Source organism: Pelophylax lessonae (genome assembly GCF_965119305.1).
Source record: "Pelophylax lessonae genome assembly, chromosome: 2".
NCBI classification, from domain to species: domain Eukaryota; kingdom Metazoa; phylum Chordata; class Amphibia; order Anura; family Ranidae; genus Pelophylax; species Pelophylax lessonae.
Window position 1 is genome coordinate 409518748 of NC_138769.1, and position 24726 is coordinate 409543473.

General features: G+C 45.3%; 1 protein-coding gene across 1 annotated transcript in view; it reads right to left on the reverse strand.

The window, feature by feature from the left end:
* ZZEF1 (zinc finger ZZ-type and EF-hand domain containing 1) overlaps positions 1–24726 on the reverse strand; it is a 499621-nt gene that overhangs the window by 171808 nt on the left and 303087 nt on the right. The window contains exons 29-32 of the mRNA XM_082244777.1: positions 14909–15398; positions 14362–14526; positions 4878–4958; positions 3950–4069 (exon numbers count right to left, since the gene is read on the reverse strand). Coding sequence (XP_082100903.1) covers positions 3950–4069; positions 4878–4958; positions 14362–14526; positions 14909–15398 — 856 coding nt within the window. The remainder of the gene's footprint in view (positions 1–3949; positions 4070–4877; positions 4959–14361; positions 14527–14908; positions 15399–24726) is intronic.

Genomic DNA, 24726 nt, shown 5'->3' on the forward strand with positions numbered 1-24726 from the left:
GCGGCCAAAAGAGGCATCCGCAGATGCAAACACGTAGACTTTATAGAACTTTGTGAAAGTGTGCACCAACGACCAGGTGGCCGCCTTGCAAACCTGTGTCACTGATCGCTCGGAGCTCCAGGATATTGATCGGTAGTCTGGACTCTTCCAGGGTTCAGACCCCCTGAGCAGAGTTTCTGTCGAGAATGCCTCCCCACCCCGACAATCTGGCATCTGTGGTGACCACTGTTCAATACAAGGGGAGGAAGGATTTGCCCTGCTGGAGCACCCAAGAATAAAAGTCACCAGATCAGGAACCCTTTTACATCCCAGTTTAGCTGGATTTGATTGTCCAGAGACAGCTCAGTCTTGTCTCATTTGATCAGGAGCTCCCTTACATGGACCTCGTATGGAACCGTGCAAACGGGGTCTGCCTGAAAAGGTAGACACCATCAGGCCCAGCAGTCGAATGCAAGTCCGGAGAAATGACCATCTGTTGGATAGCAGGAGGCGAATTGCAGACTGCAGTTTCTGGAGTTTGTCATGAGGAAGGGGTACTCTGGCTAAGGCCGAGTCCAGTGTCAGACCCAGATAGTCTTGTTTCGTGGAAGGAACCAAGGCACACTTCTGAAGACGAGGGTCCTTGCCCTTAGTAGCCTGTGGAAGGGGGGTACTATTCCCCCCTGTGAGACCGTTAATGATGTCATCCAGGGTAGCACCAAACAGGCGATCTCCTTAAACAGGAAGATCAGTCAAGGCCATTTTAAAGTCTGGTCCGCAGACCAGCATTTGAGCCAAATGACACGCCGAAGGACCACTGTTGAAACAGAGAGCTGAGCCACTAGGGGAGCCGCATCCAAGGAGACATAACAGATTAACTGCAGCCCCTGGACCAACTGGTCTGCCAGCTCAGCAAAGGCAGGGGGGAGCTGTTCTCCCTCCAGGTCGCAGCGTAAATGCTTAGCCCACTCGATCAGAGTCTGCAACACCAGGGCAATGGTGAATATTGGCCTCAGTGCCGAAACAGCCACAGTGAACATACTGCGGGCCACAGCCACCCCGTCTTCCTGTCAGCCGGGTCCTTTAAAGGCCGGGGACTCTTTAACCGGAATAAAGGTTGCCTTGTTTAATCTGGAAACCAGAGGGTCCACCAGCCGTGGAACAGTCCACTTCTTAAGAGGGGACTCCTTATAGGGGTATTGTCTAGCAGAGCGCTCATAGACTCCAAGGGGATGCTTTGGTCATTCCCACTCTAGTGACAATTCTGTCAAAATAGGAGGGGAAAGGTTACAACTTTGCCGCTCTGTATGGCTTGTGAGTGCCAAAGGGGACCTGCGCCTCCATCGCAGCGGTGTCCTCCATCTTTAAGGTTTCATGCACAGATACAATCAGTGCATCACCCAGTGCCTTTTGGTGTGCAGCTGCAGAAGTGCAGGAATCCTCCTCACTATCTGAGGATTCAGGGCGCATGGTTGCAGACCAATGCAGGGTGACCCACGTCCATGATGGCCAAATCAGATTCAGAATCTGAGGGGACAGATGAGGCAGAATAAGGTGGGGGCGCTTTTTTGCCATCCAGTCGCCAAAAAGCCAACTCCACCCAGGACACGAAGGACTCCAGGACCGCCGTCAATGCGTCGATGGAAGGTTGGGTCCCAGAGGGCCCTACGGCCTCAGAGAGGGGATCAGGTGGGGAGATGTGCTCTAAAAGACTCCATGAGTCACTAGGGGGACCACACTAAGGGACACCCCCACTGCTCTGGAAGCACACCCAGTTGCCAGTCACAGAGCCCCAATCAATGCTCTGCAGAGAGGACCCCACTAGACTCACCATCCCGCATAAACGAGGCACCGCAGCCATCAGGAGAATCTGCACTGCAGGTACGGCGATCAGGAGAAGAAAGGATCCAGAAGTCAGCACCAGGGGATGACTAGGGGCTCCCACCACCAAAATTGGCGCTCATAGAGCTCCACTATCCGCTGCTGTTTTCTACCACCGTAAAATGGCCGCCGGACTACACAAAGGCTAAAAAGAAAATTGCGGCATCATGAGGTTCCCAGGGACCAAGGAGGGATCCCTAGGCCTCAGGACAGGCAGGACAGGGACCCTGGCAGGAGCCCCCACCAGGTAAATCCCTGCCCCACACAGCAGATCGTCCGTTCGCCGGCTGCGCCCCCCCCCCCCCAATCGCCAGCGCAGCGCTTTGCTCCCATCCTCGAAGGCGTACCAGAACAGCCACACAGCCACAGTATTAGTAGAGGGGGGCTAGGATGGGGGACGGGGGATGCCTTAAGAGGAAGGGAACCCGGGGATCCGACCGTCCCATGGAGGAGCCCCCGTCCACCGCAAAACCCTCCAGGGAGGACAGCTACTCACCTCACCATACCAGGAACCAGGCAGGCACCGCTCCAGATAGAACCCCTCGCTAAGGGGGGCTGTCGGCCAGGTGGAACGCTGCGACTCGGGCAAACACCCAGTTGTGTGCAACCTTGTGAGGCGCTTAACTCACAGGCCACCCCCCATCCGGTGGGGCTGCGTCGTGGCCGACCTAGCGTGGCGCTGAGGTCTGCGTGCGCTCGCTGGCCAGGATGGGGGGACTCTCTGGATTTAAATTATCCAGTCTGTCACCCAGTCTGGCAGTCGATTGTAGATCTCACAGAAAAAAGGAGAAAGAAATCTATCTAAAAGAAAAACATTTTTGCCAGGACCAGAGATCCCAGGAAGAAACTGGGTCCTTACTCCTGACTAGGCAGAAAGAAAACTTAGTACCTATAGCAGAGAGAGGGAGTATAGCCCCTGGGACTGCCCATAAGCATAGCCAGACTTTTTTTCTGCCTAGTGTCCTACTCCTGTAGGACACCAAGCAGTATAACCCAATGGTTAAGAATATCAGATTCTGCTTTCCTTTATATTTGAAAATTAAATAAAAAAATATTGATTGAAAAAAAAAAAAAAAAAAAAAGAATATCAGGAGCTGTGTTCGTTACGAACGAAAGAGAAATATGCATTTGTTTAAAACTTAGGTGCACTTTTATGAACGGGTGAATTTTTTTCTCTGTTGGCTTCTCTGCAGTTCTCCGGGGAAAATGATCACCTCTGGCACCCTTTTTATGAAGCTGAGAACTTCAGTTCTCCCAGGGTGATCAGAGGAAAACTGTTTTCTCTGAGTTCTGTATAGAAGTGAATGGGGCGCCTGTAATCTCGTGAGACAAAGCGAGATTACAGTAGTATGAAAATCCCTGGCGCGCTTTAACAAGCAGTGATAAATTATCACTGCTGAGTACACGATCCCCACTAATGTTAATAAATAATAGTCCCCTTACATAAATATATATATACATACATACACACTGAATACACACATGCATACATTATATACATACACATTAAATATATATCTACATGTATGTGTGTATATGTATATATATATATATATATATATATATATATATATATACACACACACATATATATATATATACATACACATAAATATGGCAGGGGGACATGATTACTGTGTTGGGGGGTCTGAACGAGGAAGAAGGATGTCAATAATCTTCCTTCTTCCCCCTCAGTTCTCCCCCGATTCTGTCTTCACTCCCTGCTTCACAAGCTCCAGGCTGGTGAATCTGGGAGTGTGAATTCTGGCACAGATCGCCAGTGAAGTGCGGAGATCGCAGCTTCATGACCTGGCTGTTTCTGTGTCAGGCAATGACAGATTCCCGTGTGAAGAGATGATCAGCGAAGAACATGTTCTCCGCTTATCATTTCTGTTTCATAAACTGAGAATGATCGGAAATGAGCTGTGATCAGCAGGATCACTGCTCATCTCCATTTCATAAAAGGACACCTTAGTATGTACAGCAGCCATTCGAAACCCAAACGAGCCAAAACAAGTTCACAGCACAACCAAAATATTGATTAACTTTGGTAACTTACAAAACCCTGCACATTGAGGCCAAGACATACCTGTCATTAAGATTGTTGAAACTCTTCACAGCATTAACTAAAAGCACAACAAGCCTGTAGTACATTTCTCGCACTTCTTGATGCAGTTCAGCACCGCAGCCTTCTAAGTGACCAAAGTAACTACAGTATAAAACATAGAAGAATGATTTATGGTAAGCCATTGTATTTTAATTTTTATCTTAGTATCTTTGTACATGTATCTGCCATAAAACTGCAAAACCAACACAACCAATTGGATCAAAAATGTTTTTACTTTCTGTCTGGGTGACATTTGCATTATCTAGAACTCCAGCTTCTGATCATAACACTAGCGATAACAAAATTAGGTACAGAAGCTTGACTGATCAACTTAAAGCACAAATTATGATGTATAATGTAACACAATAGAGAGAAACTTAAAGTGATAAGGAAAATAATCAAGAATTTGCTTTTATGATGAAGGAAATGCTGCAATTACAGTAAACCCAGAAAGCCTACTTAGTTAACCAACTTCGTTTTTATAAAAATCCAAAAAAAGATTTTAGATGTAGTAGAAAGCAAAATAAAGTAAAGAAGAAGAGATTGATCCAGTGAACACATTGCTCTACAATTTTACAAACTAATTTATAATTCTCCAGAAGATGAGGAAAGTGAAAACTATAGGAAACTAGCTAGCTAAGTGCCCAGATGACCATGATTATTAATGGTGAAAAAAAATTTAGGAGTGACTTAGCAGTGAAATCTCCCCAGCAGACACCACAGCAAAAATAATCTGATAAGAGTAGGGAAAGGTTGAAACCCCAATCTTCAATGAAAAAGTTTGGGGCTTATATAGACTGAATACAGGATCTGTATTTTCTCTCTTCTCAAATGGCAAGCAGGTGGTGGTGCCTGTTTGGTTTTGCACTTGTGACACAAATTGTGCTAATTATTAATTTGATTATCTTGCCTCTTTGTTTTGCAATCTTGTTTGAGGATGCTCCCATTAGAGGTCATCAGCTGTCCTGAGTCGTTCTGGCCCTCTTTTCTCCTGCAAGGTGGGAGTGGGAAAGATATGCATATACATGAGTAAAATCTGCAAATCTGTGCAAATAAAATCTGCAGCTGTGTCCTATGTTTTTTTATACATGACTAAACGCAGTGCACATTTTTGTATGTAGACGCAGCTGTGTGTATATGGGCTCATTCATTACTATGGTGCTGCATTTAGATGCATACAAAACAATCTGTGTGAATGAGGCCCTAAAGGGAGTATTCGACAAGAAAAAACACAGTAACAATGTGGACCCTTAACAGTACTAAGCCAGTAAATCGAGTTGACCGGTAAAAAAGGTCAATATTTTTTTGTTCTTAAGAGGCAAGAGCAGAAAGACCTTTGTACAGGGAGAAAGGCGTATTAAAAGCTCAGAGCAGAGTCTGAGGTCAAAAGCCAACCTGATATGAGTAAAAACAGGGTGAAAAAATAATGGATTTAACTTCCAACTTAATGAGGAGTGCCCCTTACCCTGAGTGAGAAATATTCAGGCATTAGCAGTCTCAAAAAATTCACCAGCATAATCTTAGAGCACGTGTCAAAAACAAGGTTACTAGGCTATCCCATGTGCCCTCGCATCTATCCTGCAGCTCGTCTCTACCCCCCTCCCCCCACTTTGTCTTAGCAGTTGACTGCAGAGAGAACAAAACTGCTCCTCTATTAGCTGACTCAGGCCCTCCCCTGATCCTCCTCCAGACCTTGCACTTTCCCCTTCCCAGCTCCCTCCACCCCTAGCTTCTTCCCGGCAGCAGCATAAGGTAAGGGGGGGGGGGGGCATTTGAATTCTGAGACTTCTGATGGGGGGGTGGGGTGGTATGGACATTTGCTTAGAATTATGAGAATACTACAATTTTTTGCCAGTTGAAAAATAGGGTTGCGCACCACTGATATCAACAAGAAACTTTATTGGAGACTGCCCACACAGAACAACATGGCATTACCTTGTTCTGTCTGAGCAGTATCTAATAAAGTCTCTTGTGGATAAGAGCAGTGTGCGACTCTCCTTTTCAAGACTTGCATCATCTGCTACAGGTAATTGAGTGGACTCCATGCCGGTCTGCACCTGCCCTTGACAGCATAACTCTATGCTGTTATTGCTAAAACTAGTAATAACCAAACGCAGAGACAATTATTTAACATAAAGAGTATATACATTTATATACTCTTGCACATACAACGGACCCTTTGGGGCAACCATAATGCTGATGTAGGCGGCAATGAAATGGAGTTTGACACCCCTGTCCTAGAGGATTTCTCAGATAAGAGCAAGCAAGTGTTGCCAATGAGAACATGTTCTTGAACATGGAGTCAGCCATACACTAAAATGGTGCTAAAGGAAACCTGAATAAGAATTAAGAATGATGTCAGGGTTAGATCTAGACACCTTTGGCAGGAAAATGATGCGTGCAGCAGTCCGAGAACAATCCTTTTGCCCCATTCTTATTACAGCTCACAAAAAAAATGTAGTTAAAACTCATAGTTTTTTTTGTAAAACTGAATGTTCACGGTATGATCAAATGTATAACATATAAAGCACCACAGAGTGTGGTAATTTTTGTTTCATAGAATAGTTGTAAATATATTTCTTAAAGATGTGCCTGCTAAAAAGTTAGAAAATCTTTATTTGATCTATTGGCAGGTCTACAGGACACCAGAAGAGGACTAGCTACAGCAGTATATGTAGTGGTAGGTCTATAGGCAATTAAGCCAAACTCAAGGTATTGCAGTAATTTTGACATATGGTTTTTTTGGGCATGACGGACATGCATCCATAGATGGAAGAGATTCCTAATTTCGATCCTAATCGAATAGGCCTGCACAATCGTCTGTCTGATCCATTTAGAAATGGTTGCCGCAGAGGCAGCCATACCCTTCCGAGGTCCCTCAGGAAGGACAAAAAGACAATCCGACTTCCTGAAGGATTCAGTAGACGACAGGTAGACCCTGATCGCCCAGACCACATCTAAGGAATGCAAAGCAAACTCCTTAGGATGCTTAGGCTTCGTACATAGCGAAGGCAAGACAATGTCCTCATTGAGGTGGAAGTCTGAAACCACCTTCGGAAGGAAAGACTGATGAGGTCGCAAGACCACTTTATCCTTATGAACAACCAGGTAGGAGGAGCGGCAGGACAAGGCCACCAACTCCGACACACTGCGAGCAGATGTGATCGCCACCAGAAAGGCAAATTTCCGAGACAGCACAGGCAGAGGAAGCTCCCAGATGTTCTCAAAGGGAGGACGTTGCAAAACAGACAGAACCAAATTCAGGTCCCAAGGGGGCAGGGGTGCCCTCCTAGGGGGAGCCAGATGACGCACCCCTTGAATAAAGGTGCGGATCAAAGAATTTGACACCAAAGGGCGTTGAAACAGAATGGCCAGCGCAGACAACTGGCCCTTAATAGTGGTCAGCCCAAGACGCTGTTCCACACCGGTTTGCAGGAAAGCCAACACCCTCGCCACCGAAAAGGAACGGGGATGGAACCCCTGCAACTCACACCAGGCGAAATAAGCCTTCCAGGTACGATAATAAATCTTACCAGAGGAAGCCTTCCTAGCCTTGAGCAAGGTAGGAATGACCGCCGACGAGAGACCTCTTGTCTCTCAAGACCTCTTGTCTCTCAAGACCTCTTGTCTCTCAAGACCTCTTGTCTCTCAAGACCTCTTGTCTCTCAAGACCTCTTGTCTCTCAAGACCTGGCTTTCAACAGCCACGCCGTCAAAGTCAGCGACTGTAAAGCAGGATGGAAGATCGGCCCTTGAGACAGAAGATCGTCTCTTAGTGGGAGCCGCCAGGGAGGCTCGACGACCATTTGCATGATGTCCACGTACCAAGACCGACGCGGCCAGTCTGGGGCCACCAGAATCCCCAACATCGTTTCCGAAACCAACCTGTGGAGGAATCTGGACAACAACTGAATCGGAGGAAAGGCAAAAATCAGTCGATACTGATGCCAAGGCACCACCAACGTATCCGAGGCGTCTGCCAGAGGATCGCACATTCGTGCCACGAACCATTCCACCTTGTTGTTGAGACGAGACGCGAACAGATCCACATCCGGGAAACCCCACTGAGCACACAGCATCTGAAACACCTCCGGGTGGAGGGACCATTCCCCCTGGTCCAGGGTCTGGCGACTCAGATAGTCCGCCTGCCAATTCTCCACACCTGGAATGTGAACTCCCGAAATTACCTGCGTCTCGGCCCAGGACAGAATCTCGGCCACTTCCTTGGTCGCCCGGGCACTCCTGGAGTGTCTGAACTGTGATTGACAGATCGCGCACCATTGTGGCCCTGGAACTCGATCTTAACAGGAGATCGTCCAGGTACCTGAGGATGGCAATCCCCTGTACCCTTAACAAGGCTAGAACAGGAGCCAACACTTTGGTAAAAACCCTTGGAGCCGAAGCGAGACCGAAAGGCAACGTTACGAACTGATAGTGCTCCTCCGTGATTGCGAAGCGGAGGTACCTCTGATGACCCTCGTAGATAGGGATGTGTAGATATGCATCCTTGAGGTCGATGGAAGCCAAGAAATCCCTTGGACTCAGGGATGCCACCACCGACCGGAGGGACTTCATCCGGAACTTCTGAACCCGCACAAAGCGGTTTCGAAATTTCAAGTCCAGAATCGGACGCACCTTGCCCTCCTTTCTGGGCACTGTGAACAGATTTGAGTAAAAACCCCGAAACCTGTCCTGCTGTGGAACCGGGACAACCACCCCTTGGGCGAGGAGAGCCTGAACCGCCCGACAGAGATCACAGAAGTGAACGGAGGTTAAATGATGATTTGAGGGGAAAAACCTGTCTGCAGGGCGAGACAAACTCGATCTTGTACCCTGAACGAATGAGTTCTTGAACCCACCTGTCCTGAATCTTGGACAGCCAAGGCTCGGGAAAAAAACGCAGACGTCCCCCCACCCCTGAAATGGGTGAGGGCGTCCCTTCAGGACAAGGCGGACTGAGTCACTGTGCCAGCGTGGCCGGCTTTGGACTTGCCGGCCCAAGGCTTCTTCTGGCCACCAGAGGCCTTGAAAGACTTCCCTTTGTCTTGTGCCTTGAAGGCATGAAAGGACCCTTGGTTAGGTTTAAAGGAGGGACCCCGCTTGGCGCGGGATGATTTTCCCCTAGTCACCTGGGGCAAAAAAGTGCTCTTGCCCCCAGCGAGCCCCTTGATCAGTTCATCCAGAGAGTCCCCAAAAAGATGACTCCCCGCATAAGGGATGTCAGTCACTGTCTTCTTGGAAGACTGGTCGGCCGACCAGCTTTTCAACCAAGTGATGCGTCGGATCGCGACCACCGATAGTCGTGCGACTAAAGGGGCCTCATCCAAGGCTGCGTCACACAGGTACAAAATGGCCTGGCCCATTTGATCCACAATTTCCAGTGCAGCAGGAGAGGTAGAGTCAGCAAATAGAGTGCGTCTAAGCATCTTGGCCCACTCCACAACAGCCTGAGAGACCATTACCGAAGCAAACACGGGCTTCAGCAAGGAACCCGCTACCAGATAGATGTGGCGAGAAAGTGTTTCCACCCGCCTATCCGCCGGGTCTTTAAACACCGGAGAATCCTCCACGGGCATTAAAGTGGCTTTATTTAACCTGGACACAGTGTGGTCCACCTTAGGAGCCGCCATCCAGCAAGAATCCACCGGATCCGCAAAAGGGATACTGAAATCTCTTGGGCACCACAAAATTATGTTTTATACGGCGCCATTGGTCATTCACGGTTTCGTGAAACTCCGCGGGACAAGGAAAAACCTGACCCGATTTTTGGGCTTTGCGGGTCCCAAAAGGAAGACCGCTTACCCGACAGGTGGGGCTCATCATCCAAATTTGAAGTGTCCTTAACAGAGCTGATAAGTGCGTCCACCACAGCGCGGTCCCACGCTGACCCTGAGGATGAATTCTCCTCCTCCACATCCGACAGAGGACTGAGACCCCTTAGGGGGGACGTTGTCCGTGGCAACCAAATCTGGCTCTGAATCAGAAGACTGAGAGGGCATACGCCTTTTCTTAAAAGCCCGGTCAGACATCAACAAGTCCACTTTTGACGCTAAAGTTGCAAGTGCAGCAGTTGTCGAGACTATAGCAGAGGATTCAGGAGTACCTGAACCCTCCACCAGATCTGGGGGGAATTTTCCATCCTGGGACTCCATAATAGCACTATCAATTTAAATGACGCTGGCCCTTTAAATCAGCGATTCCCGCGGTCCACACCGCAAATGGAGACTTAGTCCCCTGCTACAGGAAACTGTAAAAACGAATGCTAGCAGGAATGCTGGCCAGGGAATACAGTAAAAAGCCCCCCACAGTGAGTTATACTTGCCCACGCTGCTGAAGATCTTAAGGGAAGAAGGAGGAAGTGACCTCACGCCCCTAGAGGCAAAGACAGCCCTGAGCCACAAGAAAATGGTTGCCAATAGAAGTCTATGGGAGAAAAGGTCTGGGAAAATGGCCACTGCCCACAAAGGACATCATGCCCACACTAAAGATGGCGCCCGATCGGCGCCAAAAGGATGACAGAAAATGGCTGCTGCCCACAGAGTACCACAAGCACCCCAGGGACGTAGGAGACCCCCCGCACCCCACCACACTGCAGTCAAAACCGCAACAGCGCCCCCGCAGGGACCAGGAAGGGACACACAGGGACCGCACCTACAGCCATGAGGGGGGACATCACAGAACCCATACTGAACTGTCATCCCCAAAATAGAGGGCCCACATACATACCCCAACAAACACGGTCAGAGACAAAGGGGTAGCATGGTACTCACCGGTCCAGCGAACGTGGGCACCACTCTGCGACAGGAAGCCTCCCACCCTGAATGGGGGTGCTGTCAGCCGAAAGGGAGGCTAGCTACACACGGGTGTACCACAGTTGAGACATCCCGGCGAAGATAACAACTTCGTAGGCTCGTCCCTGAAGTCACGGACATTGTCATTTGCGAGGCCTGGGCGTACCAATAACCTGCAAATGCTCAATGGCAGGCTGTGAGTCTGTAAGGCTCTAAAATAACCAGTGCGAGTCCCAGCTCTGCAAACGCTGTAGTCTTCTAAAATCCGACTAAGTGAAGGAACAAATAAAAAGCTATCTTTTTAAAATAAAAAATACTTTAGAGAGAAACATAAAAAGAAGAAAAAAGCTTAGACCGAAGCCACAGCCAGGGAAAGCCAGCCTACTCCTAAGCTAGGCAGCAGAAAACTGAATTGGGAATGAAGCTAGCTGGGGGTATTGAACAGAGGGACAGCCCCCTGTAGGTGTGTCTATACAAAGGTTTTGTGATTATTCTAACAAAATCTTCTGCCTAGCTTACTCCTGTGGAGAAGGCCAATACCCAGACGTGCATTGAATGAGTGGGCGGTGACTGTCAGAGGACGTAAGAGAAAATAGGAATCTCTTTATCAACATGTAGCTCAATATTGAGCTCTCTAGCCCAGTTTGCCATAATTTGGGAAATTAATAAGGTAGCAATATATGGCTGAAGGGCAGGACCTTTCAGAGCAAAGAATAAGTTCAAAAGAGTCCCGAAACATCTAAGGAAGAAGAAGGGAAATGTCTTCGATAGAAACAGTAGATAGCGTAGCCAGCATATGTCAAGAAGGTGAATCATTGACTTGTCAAAAAAAAAAAAATCAGTGCCTCCTCTGCCTGCACGTGCAAGTGCTGCAGGCCACTCAGGTTGTAACCTATGAACATAGATGGTGAGGGAGAGTCAATAAGTTGTTTTTGGCTATTGGCACCTGCCATTTACAGAAGTGGGGACAGTCTTTGGAATAAATCAGACATAGTGAAAGAAAGTTCTGCCTTAGTCGGGCAGGCTGTGTGTTGTGCATTTGTTGAGAACTTGAATCAAGGGCATGGAGCAGAGTCACCTTGCTCCAGAACAAGAGAACTGCTATCAACCTGACAGGAACTTGGAGTTTCTTCAGAGCCTAGAGTGGAATCACTACTATGGGGTTTATTTACTAAAGGCACTGTACACTGAAATTGCACTGCAAGGGCACTTGGAAGTGCAGCCGCTATATATCTGAGGGGAATATTTGAAATGAGGGGAAGCTCTGCTGGTTTCTATCATCTAAATCGTGCAAGCAAAAATGCTGTTTTTTATTTTCTTTGCATGTCCCCCTCAGATCTACAGCGACTGCAGTTTCAAGGGCACTTGCAGTGCACAGTGGATTTGCCTTTAGTAAATAAACCCCTATGTGTCCCATGTGCTCTCTCTCCCAAGTGCCTGTAATCTGCCATTGCCGAGTGAAGATCTTCCTGGGGGGTGGTACTCAAGAAATGGATTCAGACTGAGGGGGTTCACAGCATGTCCAGTATGAAAGAACTGCAATAACCCTCACTCTAACAGAGTTCTAACAGAGGTATCAGGCAGCACGTGATGGAAAATGTATGGTTTGCAGCTTTGGCAGAAAATGGCAGATGGAAGTGCAAATTAGGGAGTCTTATGAAAACGATGTTACTAGTCAAAGAAAAGCTTGTGTTCGTAAAGTGGAGTGCCAAATTTGAATAGGTAGACACAATAATGTTGCCTAAAGCCCGAATTAAGGGAGAAAATAATACCTAGGGGGTAAAAAAAAAAAAAAAAAACATATGTCGTATATATTACCTAATAACCTGAGCTAAGCACTGCAGTGTATCTTCTTGGATATAAAGTAATGCATACGAATGAACCAAGGACGACATGTATAGCCAGTATTGCTATAAAAAGGAACAGGGAACTGTATAGCACCCTGCCACTAACTCACATGATGCACCACATACCAAGGTGAATGACGATCGCAGGATACCGTGTCCAAAGCAAACATCACAGGCAGACTGTGCTGCCGCAGGGCCTCGGCATAGTTCCCAAAATGTACATTGAAGGTAATCAATCCAGAAACTGCTAATGAGCCATAAGGCAATAAGTTGTCAGATCTTGATAGACATGTGAATTGAATATTAGGCAGTAAAAATTTGAAAAACAGGAGGTACATCACGCAAGGACATTGACAAAAACTAGAGCCTCACAGAGTGGGTGGGGGATACTTGGATACTCCAGGGGGTGTTCCCAGGAAAGCTTTGTCAAGCACTTGAAGGTAGCAGTATATAACCCACAGTCTAGGAAGAAATTTCCTGTGTTGGTCATTGTACAGCTAAGATATATTATTTACCAGAAGTGGCTTATAGACTGTATTTTCCATGTCTGAGGTAAGAAGATTATGATAGTAAACCTCTTCGAAGCCTACCTGCAGTCATGCAACTTTAGGAAAGTGGCACTTGCATGCCACAGTAGAAACCACCAGCTAAATTCAGCTAATTTTAAGAGTTCACTGGAGGTTCTGAAATCCGTGATGCACCATTGTGCATATATATCAACTTGGCAGGCATAGCCCTCATCCCATTCCCTTTCCTGCCTTGCACCTAGGGGGACCTGCTATTACAATAAGGTGCTAGTTTGGTAAAAACACAATGATTTCTTTAACAATATTACTCTTAGTAGTTGGCATTTTTTTCAGCCTGGTCTCTGCCTTTGTAAAACTTTGTATTCACAATAGGATAAATGGAGAAAAAAAAGCATTCTACCAACATAACATTTAAGGATAAGTCCAGGCAAAACCTAACTAATGCTAAACTTGCTCTGTGCCAAATTCTAAACCTAATCTATCTAACCCTGTAAAGAAACAAATCACTGTATTTACCGATTTTGCAGCCTATCCAGTCCGGTCCAGTCCCACGCTGAGCTGTCAGTGGTGGCTTCAGGATGGAGGCGGGAGCAGGAAAGGCACTCTACAACAGAAGCCGACTAGTAACTCTATGGGTGACGTCACTTAATTTCACAGCTCCATCCTCTCCTGCACACAGCTTTCGTCGCTGGAGACCAGACCGGACCAGATAGGGTACAGAAAAGGTAAGTACAGCGATTTTTTCTTAACAGAGTTAGATGGGTTAGGTTTAGAATGTAGCACAGAGCAAGTTTAGCGTTAGTTTAGCTTTTGCCTTGACTTATCCTTTAAGATAAAAAAAGAAACTAGAATCCAAAAAGGCTAAACTACAAATAGAGAAAGTAGATTGTACAGGCTCTCTTAAGTTATTACGAAACCATGTTGATGTCTTTGTATGTAAAGGTCAATGGAGAGGATGTGCCATTAACACAATGATATGATGAGACCTTTCATTTCAAACTAAAAAACATTTTCTACTGGAATCCACTATGGTGTCTAAGTAAACACTAGCAGGAAAATAATGGGAAAACACAGCAGATTTGATTTAGTAAAAGGTCTTCATTCCCTCACGTTACAAAAAAAGAGTAGGGCTGGTTTCTCTGGAAGAAAATTAACAATCCTAGTTTTCCTAATACAAATCAATGTAAAATGTTGCAATAAAACTCCACGTAAGCAGATGGGTAAACTTACTTGGTAAAGTCATTCTGACAAGCCAGCAGCTCCAGTAGGAAGAGAACACAAGGAGGCTGAAAGAAATTAGGTTGTCCCAGGGTGTCCAGACACTCCTGAATTAACCGAAGTACTTTCAGAATGCTTTCAGCCTGAGCTTTTCTTAAAGCCAGGACCTGCAAAACACTGCAACAACAAAACACATTAAAATATTATTGCAACAAAACACACAGTAAAAACAACAAACTAGAAAAGCACAGCTTTTTGAGATATGACTTTAACTGACAATGCTTTTGTTTAGAATATTACTTCAATTGTACCCAATTTTTTAATTCTTCAATAAGTGATTTGCTAAAGACGCAAAACACCCACATCAAGATCATTTTCGATTATTACTGGTGCATCCATATTTAAGATTCTTTACTTGTAAAGGATAATTAGGAGTACATTTATACTGATGAGTGATCTGCTTTGATCATCTTGTGCTGGGAATATTCATAATACCGCCTCCTGAAAGCATTAACATCTAAAAATAAAAACTGACAAGAAAAAAGTTTTCAGTCTTTACCTTTCATGGGAAATTGCTGGATCCTTTACAAAATCTAAGATACTTTTTAAAATTGGATATTTTTCCTTCACTGTTGGCAGCATCTTTGCCTCCTCCATAGAGCGGAAGGAAAGCAGCCTTAGTCTTGCTCGACTAAATGGGGCTTTACGGGTTGGGGTAGGAGGAGGAGAGGAAGGCTCTTCTGCCTTTTCTGCGGTTTTTGCTTGAGGCCCTACTGGTGTCTCATACTTAAAGAGTTCTGAATCCTTCTTTTTCTGAGGGTCATGATCAGCCATTTGACATTTAGCCATTAAAATTGGATGAGCAGCTTCAGGGGAGGCATTAACAGGCGAGGCACTTGACGCTTGAAAGTCTGCTTCTACAATGGAACTCTTTCGACGAGTGTACGACACTCCATTGTCATCTGTAGAAATCCAGTTCTCTAATGGCAGTCTTGATGTAGTAGGTAGAAATCTCAGCAACAGCAGACATTTCTCTATACACTGTTTTGCTGTAAATAGATGAATATGTTGTAAGTTAAAAATAAAAAAAGGAAAAGGAAAAAACATAATACAGGTGCAAAATTGTAACTCTAGTATATTTAAAGTAATTTTGGATGTAGCATTCACATTTTTACTTGCTTACTGTTCCATTCTCAGCACTTTATTAGAAACATGTTGGAATCTTTGTCTATTAGCTATCTGTATATCAATTAGCCATGACCAACCGCTGAAATAAAAACAGTTAAATATGATTTCAACAAGACATAACTAAACCTTTATTGCTGATTTTTTTTTACATTCAAGCCCAACCCCAGGCAATATTTCCTTTTTAAGTTCTGGGTAACATGAGGAATGGATAGAATCTCTGTTTCCAATATGTTGCCATCTTAAACCTCAATGAGAGCCACAATCTTATTCCACGGACATTTCCTCTAGCTCTCTAGCTGAAAATCCGTACCTTAGTTAAAAAGAAAAAGGGGGAAAAAAATGGTTGCACGCTGCCACCTAGTGGTAAAGAAAATGTGTGGCCTGCTGCTATCGCCTAATGTGTTTCCACATCAACAATAAATAAAAATGTGCGATAGCGCTGCCCAATGAATAAAACCCTAAATTAAAAGGTACATGTAACAACAACATTCAATAGAAAGTGCTGGTAGTGTCATGACTGTGCAAACAACTAAAAAGAAAGTCCCCTTGAAATACTACTCCAGTAGTGTCTCTTCTTTTAAATTGTGCACAAATAAGTTTCTTATTCAATAACTTGCTTCACAAATTAACAAAGTGTTTCCCCACTCCATAGCCTGTGCTCCATTCACCAGGTGCAGTGCATGCTCACCTCCATCTTCAAGCCACAAGGGGTCAAAAAAAGCATTTAAGGAATAACACGTGAAGTGATGCTCAGGTTCCTTTAAATCAATACAATTCCCCTTCCAGAGTGGTTCCACACTGTTCGCAAGCAGCTCCAAGGCAACATATGAAGAGAAAAATTCTGAATGACAATGGAGACCAAATAGGAAGAGATTTATTCACTTTGGTTTTCTCACCTTCCTTTCATGTTATCCTTCATTGCTCGCGGCTCATGTGCAACTCAGAAATCTTTACTCTTCATGATAACATATTTACTCCTCTGTACAGGCCATCGGAGCGCTCCATTTCAATACCGGTGTAACGTTAAAAAACCATACCCCGTGAAGAAACCATACTCTCGTCACTTCCTGTCTGAAACAGCTGAGCAGCGCAGCAGTGCGCATGCTCAGAGCCCCGGATACGCAATTGAACATGAAAGAATTTGAGAAGTGCGCATGCTCGGTGGGCATGAAATTATCACGGCACTGTGTCTAATGTTATACTTGCGGCGGGTACATTAAAACACTTCGGCTGCAACATCAATCATCTCCTCTGCTATCGCTGTAACTTCCCTCATCTCCGGTAATAAATATAAAAGCGGCGGCGGGTGTATGAGATGTAAATGACGGCGATCGCGGCTCCGTGATCCGCTTTTATATTTATTACCGGAGATGAGGGAAGTGACAGGGGAAGGAGCGGAGATGATTTATGTTGCAGAGGAGCTGTTTTAATGTAAGCGCCGCAAGTTTAAGTACCGTGAGAAATCCATACCCTCCATAGGTGCACCGGAAGTGACGAGGGTATGGTTTTCTCACAGAACACCGGAAAAAGGGAAATATCACAACACACCAACTTCCTGGTGTGTATTTGTGCACAATTTTAAAAGAAGAATCACTACTGGAGTAGTATTTCAAGGCAATTTTCTTTTTATGACACTACCAGCACTTTTTGTGTTGAATGTTAGCACCTGCACTTTATTATCTAAATAAGTTGTGTTTAGTTTTAGCTATTAATTGTTATATGTACATTTAGATTAGGAATTATTCATTGTACCTCAGTAATTACATACATACACACACACACACATATATATATATATATATACATATACATACATATATACATATACATACATATATACATATACATACATATATACATATATATACATATATACATATATATACATATATACATATATATATATATATATATACTTGCCTCTGTCATCCAGCTATCTCCTTAGTGTCTCTGCATGACCCCCCTCCCTCTTTCCCCGCCTCTTCAGTAGTCTGTGTGAGAGCCAATTTCCTCCCTGCCACACCCCTCTCCTCTCATGCCTGTGTAGTTATATTCCCTGCAGCTGCTCCAGCGCTTGTAAAGTAAACAAACATGTATTTATTACATTTATCCTCTCGGTTTTATAATGTTTATATTACATTTATCCTCTCGGTACATTCAGCAGAGAAAATCTCAGCCCCTCCCACTGTACTAACTTACTCGGGAAGGGAAGCAGAGGAAGGTCACATGACAGGACAGCAAGGTTCTGTAAAAAGTATTTAGCAGAGAGGATCAAAGTAATTAATACATGTGACTTTACAACTTTAATTCATCCAGTATGTACCTCTGCCATGGTCTTTCAGACCTTTTACCCAATGGGCTAAATTGCTATGCCAAGTTTCAGCTGTCAAACAAGTTATTCTTGCTTACTTTGAATTAACAGCTCAACTATTTCAAGGTCTTCAATACTTGTGTGAAAACGGTACTAGATTCTGACCAGTTGGTCTCATCTGTGTCTCCGATGTTGTGGTGGCTTCTCTGGCTTAAGAGATGGTCTGCAGATAAGCCTTCTAAAATGGTTCCCACCGACATGTCATTTGCAGGTAGCCACTTGTTTGGTGCGCCCCTGGATGAGCTCTTTAAGAACATCATTGGAGGCAAGAGTACCTTCCTACCTCAAATGCAGAAGGCTAAGAACACTCCTCGCATGGCTGGTCCTTCCTTTTCAGCCCACAAATGTCTTTTTCATGGCTAAAGCTCCTCCTCCAAGGCAAAGTCCTCCAACCCCTCCACCTTTTTGGATCCAAGTATACCTGGTAGCCCAAGGCTCCTCTGTATTAAGATGCAGAGTGCACCATCAAGGTGAGGGGATGTTTTCTGCTATTTGTAAACCCTTGGCTGTCCCACGTCTCAGACAAATAGGTTTGGAACTCTATCTTGTAACTAGAGGAGATAACTTCCAGAACCTTTCTACCAGATTGCTTTTTCCCCCTCCAATCTGTGGCTCCCCGCACCCCCCGCCAACATTTGGCCAATTTACAGCTTGCCATTCAGGGTCTCAGAGCAGGGAGTGATAGCCCCGTTCCCATCCTCCGTAAAATTCAAGGGCTTCTATTTCAATCTCTTTACTGTTCCAAAGAAGGATAGTATCTGTCCAGTTCAGGATTTAAAAACCCTAAATACCTTCCGAAGGGTGAGCAAGTTTCGCATGAAGTAGATTAGTCAGGAGGATATCGCCCTGAGGAAGCCACGTGACCCTGTGGCGTAACGTGTAGGAGAGGGGCCAATCTGTCATCACGCTGAGGCGTGCATTGCGAGCATACTGTGGCAATATTGTCTGATTGTCTTTTACCGTCACTGTGAGGACTGAATGCTTTTTACATTTTTGTGCACTCTAAATGTGAGTGTTTTCAAATTTAGTGTTTAATAAACCATTTGTTTTAAAAGATAAAGCACTATGTCCAGATTTCTCTTTTTATGATTTGGGTGTATGGAGAGAAGTGGAAGAGAAGGAGGATTCAAAACTCAAAATTGCCACCAAAGGAGTCAAACAGCATAAAACAGATCCCCAGAGAGGGACAAAAGCGCATATAGACCATTCGTTGGTCTTATCTCCCAGGTGAGGGCACATCGGATGAGGGGATTATTACTAATGTATGTGAATGATTGGAGCACATACTGGTGAACACTAATTAAGGAAGCAGTAATTTGAATATGTGAAAACAGGCCTGTTTTTTATGAAAGATTGAGCATATGCAAGCGAATTCATACCAAAGGATACTTTATGGACTGATGCATGGTTTGTTTTTTTAATGTTATATATGGTGTGATATGATATGTGGATTCTGAAAATTGCTATGAAAACAGATTTAAAGGGATGCTAGCACATTAGCATCTGGGAGCGCGGCACCACTTTTGAATACAATTTTGCACATTGATACACGTTTAGAGAGTGTGTATAGGTGTGAGCGATCCGCTTTGTAAGTTTTGTAGTCTTAAAGCACTCAATAGCACAACATAGCAGCACGTAAGTACACCCATTTTTAATTGTCACCTTCATGTCCGTCACCTAATTTCTCTGTGGACTGCTATCATCCGCTACTGCATGACAATTCTGGATCTCATGATGGCTTCCTTCAAAGCAGTCGCTTATATGCAACATCACTCTAAACCACTCCAGAGAGATTCTGGTCAACAGGAATCCATGTCTAGGTTCACTGGATTGGTTAATCCTCCTCTCACCCGACAAAAGCATCTTTGATGTGGTGGCTTCAGTCCCTACTTCTATCAGACGGGAAGATCTTTCTTCCCACCAATTTCTGGATCATCAACACAGTTGCCAGTCTATTCAGATGGGGAGGTGTGATGGAAAATGTATCTGTTCAAGGCCATTGGTATCCTCTCTTTCAGGGTTACTTGGCAAGGGTATAATTGGACAATTCTACGGCACTGGCCTACATCAATAACTTGTTTTTGACAGGTACCCTTAGCCTCTCCTCCGGGAGACAGTGCTGCAGCACCTTCCCTCAGAAGTTTGCGCTCCCCCCTCCTTCCCCCGCCACTGGGCAAATTGGAAAGCGCAGCGCACTTCACGAATGGGCAGTAGGGAGCCGGCTGTGAATCAGCGGGGGTGCCATTATCGTGGGCTCCCTGGACAGGTAAGTGTCTATATATTAAAAGTCAGCAGCTACAGTATTTGTAGCTGCTTTTAATTTTTTTTCCTAAAAGACTTTTGACTTCCTAAAAGACTCCGTAGCTGCCAGGTACACCCGGATTGCCCGAACCACATCCAGGGAATGCAGAGCAATTTCCTTAGGATGTTTTGGCCTGGGACATAGGGAAGGCAACACAATATCTTCATTCAAATGGAAATCAGATGACCTTTTGAAAGGAACAACGGACAGGGACGAAGAACCACCTTAGCTCTGTAAACCAACAGCTATGGTGAACAACAGGACAACGCCAGCTCTGACACCCTGCACGTAGGAGATTCCCGGATAACTGACAACACCAATTTGAGGACCCATGGCGGTAATAGAGACTGCACTGAAGGAAGCAAGTGTTGAGCTCCCTGGATAATGGTACGCACCAAGGAAAGTGTGGCCAATGGACGTTGAAAGAAAACTGCCAAGGCCAAAACCTGGCCCTTGATGGTACTCAAGGCCAGGCACTGCTCAAACCCCCGTTGGAAGAAAGCCAAGATCTGAGCCACCAAAAAGGAGCGAGGGAGAACCCCAAAAGACACACCACTCAACGTATGTACCAAAAAGGATGGTAGATCTTCCTAGAGATAGTTTCTAACCTTTAACAGCGTAGGAATCACCGATTCAGACAAACCTCTATCCTTCAGCACCTGGCTTTCAACAGGCAACCTGCTACCAGCGACCGTAAAGCAGGATGGAAGACTGGTCAATGAAAAAGCAGATCTTCCCCAAGAGAAATTCTCTTAAGGAGCATTGGCGACCAGCTGGACTAGATCTGCGCACCAAGACCAGTGAAGCCAGTCTGGAGCCACCCGAAAAAGACCAGAATCCCTTGCTGCCTCGATCCTGCACAGGAGTCATGGCAGAAGCTTAAGAGGGAGAAAGGCATAAATCAGATGTTACTGACGCCAAGGAGCCACTAATGCGTCTGCGGCGTTGGACAGAGGATCCTGAGACCATGCCGCAAATCTCCATTCCTTCCATGGAATGTGTACAGAAGGGGCTGGAACAATCGTTGTGCCCTCCTTAGGAATGCCGGATACTTCCCAATCCTTCAGGACACTTCTTGTGGCCCCATGGTGATTGACATAGGCCACGGCCGTGGCAGTGTTCAATTGAAATCGTACCGGAAACCCCTGATGACGAAACGTCCAACGATCCAAAGTCTGATCGCTCGGAGTTCCAGAACATTGATCGGCAGTCTGGACTCTTCCCAAGTCCTGACCCCCTGAGCACAAAAATTGTGCAGAGAACGCCTCTCCACCCAGACAGGCTGGCATCCGTGGTGACAACCGCCCAGCACAGGGGGAGAACGATTTCCCTGTCGAAGTGCCGGAGAACTAAGCCACCTCTAGAGACTGTGGATTCTTGTCCCATTTCATCAGAATCTCTTTTTTGCAGAGATCTCGTGTGGAACCCTCTCGAAGGTAGACCCCATCAGGCCCAGCACCCGCATGCAAGCCCGCAGGGATGCCCGTCTGCTGGACAACAGAGGCTGAATTGCCTCCTGCAATTTCTTGAGTTTTTCCAGAGGAAGCAACACTCTGGCTGAGGCAGAATCCACCCAGACTGTCCTGGTTCTGTCCGCAAAACTGAGCAGACTTTTGAAGGTTCAGGATCCAACCAAACTCCCTCAGAGATAACACTGCGCATGTAAGTCTCGGTCTCACGGCGGGATACATTGTACCCGGAGACGGACGATTCATTAACACAGGATTGCCTAATGATTGATTGAACACTGCAACTCTGCCTTAATCCTTAGTGTCAGGACACTTATGAAATGTGAGTGAGATTTTTGTATATTACATCCCTGCCTGAATTTTCATGGTTGTTTGTCTGAAGAGGACTAAGTGAAGGGGGAGATTAAACCTACACATTTATAACCAGCCCTATTGCTGGTTTATAACTTTACCAGCTATTCCATCCAGTGAGTCATTTTAGGGGGTGACTGGTGGAAGCAGCACAAAGGGAGCCTCACTACGCACATTACCTCTGAAGAGTCAGCACAATTACCTCTGAAGAGTCCGCACAATTTGCACGTTATCTTTGAAGAGCCAGCACAGTTTGCACTTTTTGCACACATTCTTTTTCAATGCACTTTATTGAAATTTGCTTTGGGACTTTTATGAATCACTATTAATTGACTTTATAGTTATAAGAAAAGGGTTTTTTTTTTTTTTTAATTTTGTTATGAACTGATAATTTATTGTGGTATTGCACAAATTAGCACCCAGCATTTATTCTGTGTGGTATTTGCATAGATCAGTATATGTATTTATAGTGAAGCACATTTTTGCACAATTTATTTAGAAATGCATGTTTGATCACCACCTGATATGATCCCATGCACAGACGTTTTATATATATATATATATATATATATATATACACATACACATTTTATATATATATATATATATATATATATATATATATATATATATATATATATATATATATACATATACATATACATATACACACAGGGAGTGCAGAATTATTAGGCAAATGAGTATTTTGACCACATCATCCTCTTTATGCATGTTGTCTTACTCCAAGCTGTATAGGCTCGAAAGCCTACTACCAATTAAGCATATTAGGTGATGTGCATCTCTGTAATGAGAAGGGGTGTGGTCTAATGACATCAACACCCTATATCAGGTGTGCATAATTATTAGGCAACTTCCTTTCCTTGGGAAAAATGGGTCAAAAGAAGGACTTGACAGGCTCAGAAAAGTCAAAAATAGTGAGATATCTTGCAGAGGGATGCAGCACTCTTAAAATTGCAAAGCTTCTGAAGCGTGATCATCGAACAATCAAGCATTTCATTCAAAATAGTAAACAGGGTCGCAAGAAGCGTGTGGAAAAACCAAGGCGCAAAATAACAGCCCATGAACTGAGAAAAGTCAAGCGTGCAGCTGCCAAGATGCCACTTGCCACCAGTTTGGCCATATTTCAGAGCTGCAACATCACTGGAGTGCCCAAAAGCACAAGGTGTGCAATACTCAGAGACATGGCCAAGGTAAGAAAGGCTGAAAGACGACCGCCACTGAACAAGACACACAAGCTGAAACGTCAAGACTGGGCTAAGAAATATCTCAAGACTGATTTTTCAAAGGTTTTATGGACTGATGAAATGAGAGTGAGTCTTGATGGGCCAGATGGATGGGCCCGTGGCTGGATTGGTAAAGGGCAGAGAGCTCCAGTCCGACTCAGACGCCAGCAAGGTGGAGGTGGAGTACTGGTTTGGGCTGGTATCATCAAAGATGAGCTTGTGGGGCCTTTTCGGGTTGAGGATGGAGTCAAGCTCAACTCCCAGTCCTACTGCCAGTTTCTGGAAGACACCTTCTTCAAGCAGTGGTACAGGAAGAAGTCTGCATCCTTCAAGAAAAAAATGAATTTTCGTAAAATCTTACCTGTAAAATTCCTTTCTCTGAGTCCTCCGACAGTCGCCGCCTCTCCATATTCCTCACTATGGGGTCATTGACCTTTGCTCCGTAGGAGTAGCTAGGCAACAGAATATGTCAATATTAAAGCTTTCAGCATATCCCACCCCCAGGGGGTGGTCCCCTCAGTCAATACCCTCCTGCTTCCTGTATCCATACCTCAGTTTCAGTAGAATAGCAGTAGAGTACATAAACAAACCCCAAAAGAGGGGCGGGGGCGGCGACTGTCGGAGGACTCAGAGAAAGGAATTTTAGAGGTAAGATTTCACAAAAATTCAGTTTTCTCTTACGTCCTCCGACAGTCGCCGCCTCTCCATATTCGTCACTATGGGGACGTCCCAAAGCAGTGCAAAAACATGAGGGGTGGGAAACGCAGCCGCGCCCAAGGCAACGCAGGACCCACATCAGAGAAAGGAACCTTACCAAAGGAAGGAAACCAACTGGACAACATGAAAAAGTTTTGCTCAACAGGAGCAACAACCCAGGAAGAACAAAACCTAGGGATAAAAAAAAAACATCCCAAACCGCCAAGGGCCCAAAAAAACAAGGGACCCTAAGGTACTGCCGCACTAAGAACCTTGCGGCCAAACGAAGCATCTGCCGATGCCTGAACATCCACTTTGTAGAACTTAGAGAAGGTGTGAACGGACGACCAAGTCGCCGCCTTACACACCTGGGCCACAGAAGCCCGATGATGACAGGCCCAAGACGTACTCAGAGATCTTGTAGAGTGCGCCTTCACAGGCATAGGGGGAACTTTTCCCGTCAAAGCATATGCCTGTTCAATGGTCTGTCTGATCCATTTGGCGATGGTAGAAGCCGACGCCGCCAAGCCCTTCCTAGGCCCCTCAGGAAGGACAAAGAGGGAATCCGTCTTGCGAAAAGACTTAGTCGCCGACAGGTAAACCCTGATTGCCCGAACAACATCCAAGGAATGTAAGGCCACCTACTTCGGATGCTTAGGCTTCGCGCAAAGTGAAGGCAAGACAATGTCCTCATTGAGGTGAAACTCCGAGATCCTTTTCGGAAGAAAAGAAGGATTAGGTCGCAAGACCACCTTA